Source organism: Rutilus rutilus, assembly GCF_951802725.1.
Source record: "Rutilus rutilus genome assembly, chromosome: 6".
Taxonomy (NCBI): Eukaryota; Metazoa; Chordata; class Actinopteri; order Cypriniformes; family Leuciscidae; genus Rutilus; species Rutilus rutilus.
In genome coordinates, this window is record NC_140214.1 from 25,705,524 (window position 1) to 25,718,395 (window position 12,872).

General features: G+C 35.9%; 1 protein-coding gene across 1 annotated transcript; it reads left to right on the forward strand.

Annotated features, from left to right (window-relative positions):
• The first annotated feature begins 1,781 nt into the window (after nucleotides 1–1,781).
• Nucleotides 1,782–11,277, forward strand: LOC311292444 (serotransferrin-1-like). The gene is made up of 17 exons (XM_084412113.1): nucleotides 1,782–1,913; nucleotides 1,997–2,148; nucleotides 2,245–2,347; nucleotides 3,561–3,743; nucleotides 6,034–6,160; nucleotides 6,246–6,301; nucleotides 6,431–6,597; nucleotides 6,769–6,916; nucleotides 8,975–9,123; nucleotides 9,222–9,318; nucleotides 9,428–9,448; nucleotides 9,572–9,733; nucleotides 9,846–9,996; nucleotides 10,101–10,168; nucleotides 10,276–10,463; nucleotides 10,695–10,854; nucleotides 10,969–11,277. The coding sequence occupies exons 1-17, from the start codon at nucleotides 1,877–1,879 to the stop codon at nucleotides 10,998–11,000; spliced, it is 2,001 nt and encodes a 666-aa protein (XP_084268239.1). The 5' UTR covers nucleotides 1,782–1,876; the 3' UTR covers nucleotides 11,001–11,277.
• Nucleotides 11,278–12,872: the final 1,595 nt, after the last annotated feature.

Sequence of the window (12,872 nt, forward strand, 5' to 3'; positions counted from 1 at the left end):
GCATGTCAATCAAATCAAGGTCATGCAATGCAATTAACATGCAGGAAAAAAACTAAACAGGAAATGGTTTTCCTGTAATATTTATATATAGTTTTAATTTATTTTTTTATTTTGTATTAGTTATCTTAAACTAAATGACAATGTGAAATGTTGACGTGTCGAGCTGTAATATAAGTTTCATTTTTTGGAATATTTTATTTCAGTTAATGTTTACTTTATTTAAAGTAATGACATTTTTTATGGTTTTAGTTTTAGTTAACCGTAATAACCCTGTTGTCAAGGTCAATAAGTCTGTTAAAATATCATATAATTTGACCTTTTTGCGACAAGAAAAAGGATAGATCAATATGTAAAATGTCACGTGATGTGATTAATGAAAACATGATATTTATTAATAATTCATGATATTTGTAACAACATTTTACCTTGAAATTATTAAGATGTGTGCACTACTTTTTTCCACATGACATTTACATTTTAATTACATTTAAACTGAAAATGGCTGAGAAGTGCATATGATACCAGCAAAGAGTCCATTTCTTATAACTTGGCACATGCAGATTGTAAAAGATTTTTCCTATTCTTTATTGTGCAAAAATTCATTTGTCATTGACCCAATACAGGATTTCTTTCCCAATTACTACCAGGGTTCAAATGTGGGATTATATTCTGTAGGCCAGTGAATCCAAGTCAATGCAATACCAAGATTGAAAATCACTGCTCTAAATTCATAATACTGCCTTTTATAAACAAACGTTTTCTTTTTCTTTGGGATAGAAGACTGAAACTAAAAAGAGTCAATGTTGATAGTGCAAATGACATGCCAGATAATGCATTTAATTTTAGTCATTGTTGTATGTCAAATTGTAGTCAAAATGCATTTATTGTATTTCGCAAGAACTATAACTGGCACGGTTTGTTGTTTTTTCAGTCCCATTCTCTCTCTGGAAAGCCCAGAGTTGTGCAATGCCAGTGACACACTGGTGTGATTTCTGTGATTTAGTAATGTTTAATCTGGACACCATCACTCTTCTGACATAAAAGGCTTTTTGGTTTATTTGCTGAACTTCTATCAGTTTGTACTTTACACTTTTGCATTGAGTAATATTTACAGTGTACAAAAGTCAAATACAAACCAATCAACTGATTTCTAAGCACACACATGCAACGGTCTCTGAACAGAGACAATGTTTACTCTGGGCAAATGTCTTTACAAATGATGATATCCACCATAAGATGAGTTAATCATGTCAAGGAGCATGTAAGGAATGTGAATCTAGACTGTGTTTGGATAAATCAACACACACTTTTATGCTGATGCATACAGCAGTAGGGGAGACTTTACCTTAACTATAAGTTTTGAGTTAAAAGTCCAGTTGCATAAATGTGGTTTTGCACTCAAAACTACAAACTACAATTTCAATAATCATATTTTTGTTGTGCATGTTAAACTAAAAACAATAAAATCACACTAACACACTATATTGGATATATAATGAAGGTAGATTTTAATGAAAATGTGATTTTCTAGGTGAATGTACAGTATAATTGTACCGTTCTACTATTTATTTATATAAAAGAGAAAGCTAATGTTTTTTTTTTTTAAATTGTTCGACATTAACATTAGCTGCACCAGGGAATTTCCATGGAAAAAGAAAAAGAAAATGGCCACTTTGCAAATGTGAACTGGCTCACTGCCTGCACAAGCAGATATTGAGAAATGAGCAAACGATGATGATGATGATGATGATGATGATGATGATGATGATGATGTCTTGTGTTTGCCTGACCCAACCCACTAGTGCTTCCAGACCTCCTATAAAAAGCCTGTTCTCTCATGTCTCCTCCTACCAGAAATCCCTGGTGACGGCCTAATATGAACATCCTCCTCATCTCATTGCTGGGCTGCCTTGGTAATTCTCATCTTTGATGTTGTTATTTTCATCTTCAGTTCTTATTTAATCATTGTGTTTATCACTGAATGTTTTCTTTGCAGTTGTGGCACTGCCCTCAGCCAGTGCTCAGAAAGTCAAATGGTGTGTGACAACACAGAAAGAGCTGGATAAATGCAAACACCTTACAAGCAAATCAGCAGATCTTGAGTGTGTTCAACAGCCTTCTATAACTGACTGCATAAAGAGCATCGAGGTAATAAAACGTGTATTGTTTTACCTCACTCACCCTTGGGGGTTTTGTTCAGTTTAAACTATAGCATTTTCCTTAAATTGAATATATAATTCACAGAAAGGTGAGGTAGATGCTGTAACTGCTGATGGAGAACATGTTTACTTCGGTGGACTCAAACCTTATGAACTCCGTCCTATCATTGCAGAGAAATCTAAAACAGGTAAATATTTTATTGTGGTGTTGATGAAGAGAATATATATATATACACACACACACACAAATGTTTTTTTTTTTTTTTTCATGAAATAATTATTATAATTCATAATTCATGGAGTTCAATGATTCGAACATCTTCATTTATCATCATAACCTATAGACCAATTGAGTATTATATTTCAATCTAAATACAAGGTTTATTGCTAATTGACAATCAATTGAATTAAAAATATAAGTAAAAAGATGTAGCCTATTGTGTAATTCAGATGGATCATTAACAATGAGCAATGCATTTGTTACAGTATTTATTCATTTTTGTTAACGTTACTTTAACGTTTTGTTTTTTTTAAATGCAAGAGTTTATAGAATTATAGACAAAATCTTTAAAAAATCAAAAAAATCTTCTTGCATATGTGGTTTTTTGTTGAGCATCATATTTGATACATAAGGAGAATATGGAGCTCATAACTTGAGGAGGAAAAAAGTGCAGTAGATGATGTTAATATGCAAAAAGAAATTCCGATAGCTTTTAAAGTTAATCAGTGAGATCTTTATTACAGAATAGCTTAAAATGCGCACACACACACACACACACACACACACACACACAACAATCAATCAGACAATAGAATGTTGTAGATTGTGTTCAACAGGTTTTTCAGCACAGTTTTGAGCATGTTGATTATTTAAATACCTTAGAAATGTGCGTATCAAATATGATTCAGTTGGCTTTATAGAGGTAATAAAATACAATTCATTGTTAGTTCATGTTTGCTCAGGCCCATTAAATAATTTGAACAGACACAACTTTTGAATGTAATAATGCATTAGTAAATGTGGAAACAAATATTAACTAAGATTAATGAATGCTTTAGACATATTTTTAATTGTTAATTCATGTTAACTAATATAGTTAATGTTAACAAATGGAATCTTATTGTAAAGTGTTACCAATATTTGATTTAGTATTTCACATTAATGACACTTTTTCAAATAAATAATAATGACACAATGATGTTCATGGTTTTCATTTGTGCTATAACAACTATGTTAGCAAATGTTTCCATTTGTTTCCTTTAATAATATATTGTATAATGCGTCATCTTCCTGTACATGCTGAAATCCTTTCTAAACATGTTTCAATTTAGCAGTGAGTGGTTTCTGTCAGATGTGTTTTTGAGTCTGTTCCCCTCCTCTCTGCTTCACTTCTTCTCTAGAGCCCTGTTATGCTGTAGCTGTGGTAAAGCGTGTCTCTGACTTCAGTATCAAAGATCTCAAGGGAAAGACTTCCTGCCACAGTTGTTATCAACGGCCTGGAGGCTGGGATTTACCTATTGGACGACTGGTTAGAGACAGGATAATTGAATGGGATGGTCCTGATGACATGCCTCTTGAGAGGGGTAAGTTTGGCTCTATTTGGAGATCATATGTGGATTATTATTATATGGCTCTCTGAAATACTGGCATTTAGTGGCCTGGTATTTCCTGATATTGACAGTTTGCTAAAACACTAAACCCCATTCTCTGAACCAAATTCTCAATAGCCTAAACAAATTTGTCGAATAAATCACTCTTTCTGTAAAACATTAACAAGTTCAGGTAGTTAAACACTGTTTGCAAATATCATGCACTCTTTTTTCAAAACTCTAAACGCATTCTCACTCTAAAACACATTTTGCACTGTGATGCACTTTTGTTTCAAAACGCTAAACACAGGCAGGCAAAAGTTAAACACAACTACAACACAGTTGTCATCGTTTACACACAACGACTCAAAATTGTTCACACTTATTTCTAATGATGTGGCCAAACAAACTGTACATAATACAAGTCAGTTCAGAGTCCCAAAATTTACTCAAAATGTTGCAATGAATGTTGATACCAAAACAATGGAAACAATATAAGAGGGAGAGAAGGAAGAAGATGAGTAAGAGGAGGTGAACACGCATGAAGAGGATGAAGAGGATGATATACAGCGATGATATACGCTGTATATCAGTCCACTCATCCATGCAACTGAAACCAGCAGCACTTACTAAGTATGTGTCTCTCGTATCACACCACAGACTCTCGTTTCACAAAACTGCCGCCATCTTGAGTCTCATGTATCTATTGTTCTAACAATAGCCTTTAGAGGGCTTCAGTATGCTGTAATACTGGTGCAGTGTTCATCTTGTTGCTAGACCAATTGTTTTGTACATGGACTTTTTTTTCTTTTTCTCAGAGACAGCTTTTAAAATAATATACAGGAAAAATGATAAAATAATTAAAAACTCAAATCAATATTTTATCATTTATTTAGGCGAGTAGTTGTATGATAAGCTGGGATAATAACGGTAAAAATAAAAAATATAAACATTAGATGAAAACCTTAAACTGAAAAAGCTTAAACAAAAAAACTAACTGAAAAAAAAAAAAAAGTTGAAGTTCTAAAATACTTACGAAAAGTGAAATAAAATTTAATTACAGTTTTTCTGAATTGCTAAAACACATTTCTTGAAACCATCACTCACTTTCTCAAAACCTTAAACACAAAACCAAATTTTCAAACCACATTCAGAGAACATCTGACGACTCTGGCAAAATCAAAACCATTTTATCTGTGCTCAAAATCAAACAATGCTCTCAGATCATACACACAGCGTGTCAATATCATAAACACTACAGATATACACACTACATCAAAAATGGAGAACACAGAATCCTAAGCATGCAGTTTACAGAAAAATTATTTATTATATTGTAACAAAGTAAACAACTTTTGCAATTACGTAAAAAAGTATAGTAATGACAACTTACAGTAGTAAGGTGAATAAATTGTATACTGTATGCACTACAAGTATAGTATTGTACTGAATATTGAATAGTATTGAATGTCTGTATATTCAGTACTTGCATACTGTGAAAATACAGTGACCCAACTGCAAAAGACAAAAAGGTTACAGTAAAAAACTCTAAATGAAAAGCATGTTACAGTACACTAAGGTCAGTGAGAGAGATTGATTCTGCTTCAGCATCGTGTCTTCATGTTGGTCCGGCCGGAGGAGTTTCTCCACATCTCAGGCAATGTCATCTCAGGCAAAGGGAAAAACCCTAAAGCCAGATCCAGCCTTGACAACACTGCCCGCACCTTGCTCGTTCTCGTCCACATCCTCTTCATGCGTGTTCACCTCCTCTAACTCATCCACTTCCTTCTCTCCCTCTTATATTGTTTCCATTGTTTTGGTATCAACATTCATTCCAACATTTTGAGTAAATTTTGGGACTCTGAACTGACTTGTATTATGTACAGTTTGTTTGGCCACATCATTAGAAATAAGTGTGAACAATTTTGAGTCGTTGTGTGTAAACGATGACAACTGTGTTGTAGTTGTGTTTAACTTTTGCCTGCCTGTGTTTAGTGTTTTGAATCAAAAGTGCATCACAGTGCAAAATGTGTTTTAGTGAGTGAGAATGCGTTTAGAGTTTTGAAAAAAAAGGGCATGATATTTGCAAACAGTGTTTAACTACCTGAACTTGTTTAATGTTTTACAGAAAGAGTGATTTATTCGACAAATTTGTTTAGGCTATTGAGAATTTGGTTCAGAGAATGGGGTTTCAGAAAAACTGTAAATGTGATTTTTGGTTATGTGAATTGTTTTGTAATTCATGTATAACTGAATAATGGGGCACTTTTTTTGTGTTCTCCAGCTGTGTCACAGTTCTTCAAAAGCAGTTGTATTCCTGGAATACCAAAAGCCGTATATCCAAACCTGTGCTCAGGTTGCCAGGATGACTGCAGCTGCTCACAGGGTCATATTTGCCTTCCAGCTTTCCAGTATGAGCCTTCCACACTAATACACTCATATTTCCATTGTCTTCTCTCTGTATAAACAAAAATATAACTCATGCATCCTTTCCAGGTGCATGAAAAGGGGTGATGGAGACGTTGCCTTTATTTGCCAAGATGGAATCCCAGGTCAGTGATATCTTTTGTCAAAATCTAAAATATGATCGACTGTCACAAAACTGTTAAAGATATTAGAGTTGTTGCAGGAGGTTATGATTCCAAGGTTGCTGATTTTCTTGTCTTATCTGAAATCCTAAGTGAGTGAGAGTGAGAGCAAGGACTACCAGCTGTTGTGCATGGACGGCACTAGGAAAGATGTTGAGCAGTACAAGGACTGTCACCTCGGCAAAGAGCCTCCCCGTGCTGTCATCGCCCACAAGGATGCTGATTCACAGCGCATTTATAAAGCCCTTACACTGGTTCCGGTATGTCATTGCAATAGATGCTGCATCAGTAACTTTTAATTTCACCATACTACATTATTACTAAAGAAAGACTCTATCATTGTTTTAAGAAAGTGAGAAATATTGATCTAAATCTAGATATTTCACCCTGTAACTCAGGAGACAATGAAAGTCTCTTGTTATGTTCAACAGGATTCAGATCTTTTCTCTTCTGATGCTTTTGGGGGTAAAGACCTGATATTCTCAGACTCTGCATCTGGCCTGGTGGAGCTCCCAAAGATCACAGACTCCTTTCTCTACCTGAAACAAGATTTTTATGAGGCCATGCGTGCCCTTAAAGGTGACACAATTATACCAAAAATACATGTGAATGTATACAGTGTGCCAAAAAAAAAATTTGGGGACAATGAAGCCACACATTAACATGCATTAAACAACATTTATTTTAATTATTTAGCATGCATTGAAGGGAAAAACAATTGTCATCAGTTACTTACCCTCATGTCGTTTTAAACCCACAAGACTTTTGTTCATCTTCGGAACACAAATGAAGGTGTTTTTAATGAAATCTGAGAGATTTCTGTCCGTCCATTGACACTTTGGGCACTATTTTAACGATCTGAAACGCAAGTATCAAGCGCGAAACGCAAGTAACTTTGTGGGCGGGTCTTGGGCGCTGTTGCTATTATACCGGCGGGATAAATGACTCTTGCGTCCGACGCAAATCTAAAATGGGTTGGTCTGAACTGAAGTAGCTTCATTATTCATAGATGTGGTTTGGGCGTAACGTGAAATAAACCAATCAGAGCGTCATCTCACATTCCCTTTAAGAGCAGACGCGCTTTTTCCATGGCGGATTGCTATTGTAACGGCGGATTTGCCAGGCGCACGCCAGGAGCGGTTCATAGCCAAGGAGACCGACGTTCTCGTCACGGCTGTAAAAGAGAGAGAAGTTACATTGGGGATGGAGAAACACACCCAAATTAACTTCGGTTAAACAGGCGTATGATAATTTAGGTAAATGTGTAAGCTAGATGTATGCTTTTATAATAAATTGTCTATCTATCTATCTATCTATCTATCTATCTATCTATCTTTTGTAATAATGTATGATTTGCAAAAATGAAAACTGCTGCTTCTGTGTAGAGTAGAGAATCAAAGTGTATGCGCGTTGTGCACACGTTACATTGATTATGGCCAAGCATGCGCCCTTAAAATAGCATATGAATAACATGCGCAACGCGCCACTGACTTTAGACTAGGTTTTTCCTGGTCAGTGGCGGAATTGTTTTCTAAACCTGCAAAATAGCATCAGGGAACGTTTGTGCCGGAACACACCTCCTCTTTGCGCTGAACCGCCCCGGGGAGCGCAAGTGTATTTCCGAGTTTACCGACGTGCGTCTGTGGAGGGAAAAGTCCGCTGTGCGCGGGTGCAAAATAGGAATGATACATGCGTCGGTGTACAAAGTCAATTGCGCTGGGTGCAACATAAGGCCCTTTGACACTTCAAAAAGTTCATAAAGAGATCAACAAACTAATCCATATGATCTTTTTCTGAAGAGACATGATCGCTTTATAAGATGAACCGATTGAATTTAGGCTTTTATTCACATATAGACATTGATCAGCGAACATAAACAAGCTCAAATGTACTTGCTTGACATGTGAGAATGAACCTTATTGGTTCTTGATGAAGCTCAAACAAGCTGCCTGCGTAACACATGAGAATGAACCTCCCTTCAGAAAATTTGGACAAAACAGCTCGATTCATATTGATTAGTTTTACGATCTCTTTATGAACTATTTGAATCGTCAAAGTGGTAGTTGCGTAGGCTGTCAACGGAGGGACATATATCTCTCAGATTTCATTAAAATATCTTCATTTATGTTTCAAAGATGAATTAAAGTCTTACGGATTTCGAACGACGAGGGTGAGTAAATGATGACAAAATTTTCATTTTGGGGTGAACTAACCCTTTAAATGCTAAAAATATATTTTATTTAGGATTTTTGGTTACACTTATTTTAAAGTGTCTTTGTTACACTGTAATTAAACATTTAAGTACTTATTATACGGTTAGGATTATGGTTTGGTTTGGTTTAGGGTTAGTTGCATGTAATTATGCATAATTATTACTATAGTAACTATATGTAATTATGTAACAATGACACTGTAAAATAAAGTGTTACCACATTTTTTGTGTGAACTTTATGTGTACTATCTGCACACACACTAAAAAATGAGTTCTGAGAAATGCTCTAGCATCATGTGTTTGCAGATTCCCCATTTTAAGGCTGACTTAGGTGTCAAGCACTTTTGGGGCCCTGAGTTTGTAGTTCTTGACATTTACTTGAAAAGCATGATTGTATATTGTATATATGTATAATTTCTCATCAGCTGGGAGCCCGCAAGCACCGGCTCCGGACCGTAAAATTCAATGGTGTACTATTAGCCACGCAGAGCAACAGAAGTGTGACGGTTTACAGATTCCTCGTTTGGAGTGCAGAAGGGCATCATCTGTGGAAGAGTGCATCCAGAAAGTCATGGTATTATTGCCTCACATGGATGAGTGCTGAGGTTGATGTCAATCATCTTTACTTGCTGTCCACCTGTAGGTTAATATTCTGTTTTATTTTCACTAAAGCGTGGAGAAGCAGATGCCTTTGCAGCTGATGGTGGCCAGGTATATATTGCTGGAAAGTGCGGTCTAGTTCCAGTCATGGCTGAGCAGTATATTCAAGGTAAGAATGAACGCTACCTCATATTTCATGAATCAATTCATAAGAAACCTATTAGTCAGAATTTACATGTTTGATGAAATCTAAAATGTTATTCTCTCCTTCCTCGCAGAAAGCTGTCCCGTTAGTGGAGGCAAGTATTACATACTTCCACTTTTGTGAAGCTCTAGTCTGCATTTTCTCATCAGTTGTCTGACAACAGTTTTCTATACTTGATCCGATAATCCTGCAATGAACATTTCTGTGATGTGCACAGAGGCCTCAAGTTACCATGTTGTGGCGGTTGTGCGTAAGGGCTCGGGTGTAACGTGGAGTAAACTGCGAGGAAGAAAGTCCTGCCACACTGGCCTGAACCGCAATGCTGGTTGGAAAGTCCCAGATTCAGTCATATGTGGCAGAACACCTGACTGTACCCTATGTGAGTATCACTGAGTGTGTATTCTCAGCTGGTTACTTCATGTTTTCTATTGATTCCTTCAGATTTAGTTCATGTAATTGCATAAAATGACATTTTTGTCTTCATTTCTCAGACACATTCTTCAGTAAAGGCTGCGCTCCTGGTGCTGATCCTGCATCAAGCATGTGTGAACTGTGTAAAGGAAGTGGAAGGGCAGTTGGAGATGAGAGCAAGTGCAAAGCCTCTTCTGCAGAGATCTATTATGGCTATGACGGGGCTTTCAGGTAATGGACCGTAGACTAGAATGGAAAGGGAAATATGTTTTTTAGATCTGTATGCTGACTCCAATCCATAATATAAATACACCATAATCTCACTCTTCTTGTAGGTGTCTTGCAGAAAAAGCTGGTGAAGTTGCTTTTATCAAGCACACAATTGTTGGGGATTACACAGATGGTTAGTGTGGTTTACGTCGATTAATAAATCTTCACACTTTTCATAGTGTCACATTTTTAAATATTAAAAGATTTTTCTGGTCTGGTTCCTTCTCTATATCTTTTTAGGTAAAGGACCAGACTGGGCTAAGCAACTGAAGTCAGATGAATTTGAACTGATCTGCCCTGGATCACCTGACAAAACATTCAAATTCTCTGAATTTGCTGAATGTAGCCTTGCCAGTGTGCCGGCTCATGCTGTGGTCACTAGGGAAGATGTACGCGATGATGTGGTGTCCATTCTGGAGGCGGCTCAAGTGAGTTCATTGCAGTTCTGTGTAGATTTTCCTGTGGATCTCATTTTTCCTCTTTCACAGATTCTGCATTTTATCTTTTGTGATGTTGAAACTAGCACAGGTAGGAGATGTCATGTAAAGCTCCGGTCCTGTTCACGTTTTATCTACTTGTATTTAAAGCAGCATCTTTTGTGTTACTGGACCTGTTTTGAAATTTTGTCTTATCGTTAAATTCTCTCCCCCATGTTTCAGACATCAAAAAGCCTGTTCAAGTCAGAGGGTGAAAGAAACCTCCTTTTCTCTGATTCCACTAAATGCCTTCAAAAATCTACTAAATCTCTGGAGGAATTCCTGACTAAACCGTACATGGACATGATTGAAAAGACCTTCGAGACTGGCCAGGGTGTACCAGGTATAGAATGTGTCTATGATTTCCTACAATGATTTTGTTAAAAATGTGAAGATTTTATAGCCGTGTCTTGTTGCTTTTGACTTAGTTACATTATTCTAATGTTTTTCTTCACAGATCTGGTGAAGGCATGCACTTTGGATAGTTGAGTTCCTAAAAGAAATACACATCAACTTCAGGCCATACGAGCTTTGTCTGACATGTTTCCCCAACTAAGAATCTACATCTCTGAATCACTCTATTTCTCCTTATAAGTTACCAGTATGAGAGAAACATGCTGTTCATATTTTGCAGTAGTGTCATTATAAATGATCAAACACAAGGGTAGCATTGCTGGTAAATCTCACACTCAAGAACAGAGATTGATGTGATTGGGTTTCTGTTTTATTACAACAGGGGTTGAAATAAAAAAATAATAAAAAAAATCTATGAGTATGTTTCATAATTATAGTCAGGCAAAGTACTAAGAGACATCAGTATAACCAATATAGGAAAAAAAACACACAAAAAAATACGTTTGTCTGCACCCTCTTATGGGGGAGCATTGCAATTCATGTCAATTCAAGAGTTATTGTCATTTAAAATATGTGGGGATGAAATCGCTTTTCTCTTGCAGGTCCTGAACATTTCTGAGGATGAATGGATGGACTGAAAGATGTGTATCAAATTAGCTCAAAGACGAAATATTAATAATTAATCATAATTTGTTGTGAATAATGATTCATATTTGTATTAGTTAATCTGATTAACTTGATGTAGCTAAATTAATATTTCAATCAATTAATCAGTTCGTCCAGCAAACACTCTTGATTATTAATTAATTGGTAATGCTTCACAAAAACAGTACATGAATAATCATGTACTAATACCTGAATTAATAGTTACTTCAACATGAACTATAGGCCTACATAATCTAATTTATTGTCACCATTTAAACTATTGACATCTGCAGCTTTGTCTTTGACAGCAACATGACTGAAAGGCACTGGATTAGTTTGTCATTATTTTAACTGATCCCCATCAAACAGAAAATAATTTATCTTAAAAGGTCTTAATCTGTTTTGTGATATTATCTTTCCCATCAAACTCAACCTACTGAGACTTATCGGTTCCCCCAAAAAATAGCCAAACAGGAAACATCAGTAGTTCACTCTCCATCCAGACACAGGTTGTGATGATACTGTTCCTCCGTTCTCTGTACTTTTTTGAAAAGCCATTCGACATCACTTAACTGGACTTAATACTACTAGTACACGTGTATTTGATAGTAAGTTTATGATAAATCATTAACTGAATTTGGGAAGTAGTAAACCAGGGTTTTTTTCTGGCTCAAAACGAGGCAGAGGTAGTAAAAACCTGATCATGGCTGAAGAAAACACTTTTTCCAAGCACACATTTTAGGTATTTTAACAATAAGGTAATGAGATTGTTATTTTGAGAGAACACTATCATGTGTTTCCCACAGGATTTTGTGAAACTGTGGTGGCTGGACCTTGCTTCAATTAAACATTTATGGACTTAAAAGAAAGCCCAAACATAAGGCACTTTAACATACATGTAAAATAGGGTGTCCATAAGCTAATGCTAATAAGCACTTAAACAACAAAAAAATACAGTTAAATACTGTACATAACCTCCTGAAAAATCCCAATACAACATACATGCAAACATGTCTTTAATTATTAATTCGATTTACCAAAGCAATCAGCATTAGATTAAAAAGCCAGCATTAGCGTAGGAACACAACGTGCCAATCGAGCTGCTCCACTAATGAGTGTCCCACCAGAAACAAACCCTACATACTGTAGTTACGGGCCTAAATATACGGGCCACATAGCCTAAATGAACTATAAAAATCAGAAAATGGGTTATATCAAATTAAATGTATTAGTGGTAGTTATTACTCTATTTTCCATATTTGATTAGACGGATCTGTGTGGTTAATGGCTAAATAAGCACGTACTACGGTGGCCGAGAGGTGCAAAACAAATCACAATTACAAAAACAAAATAACAATTCAG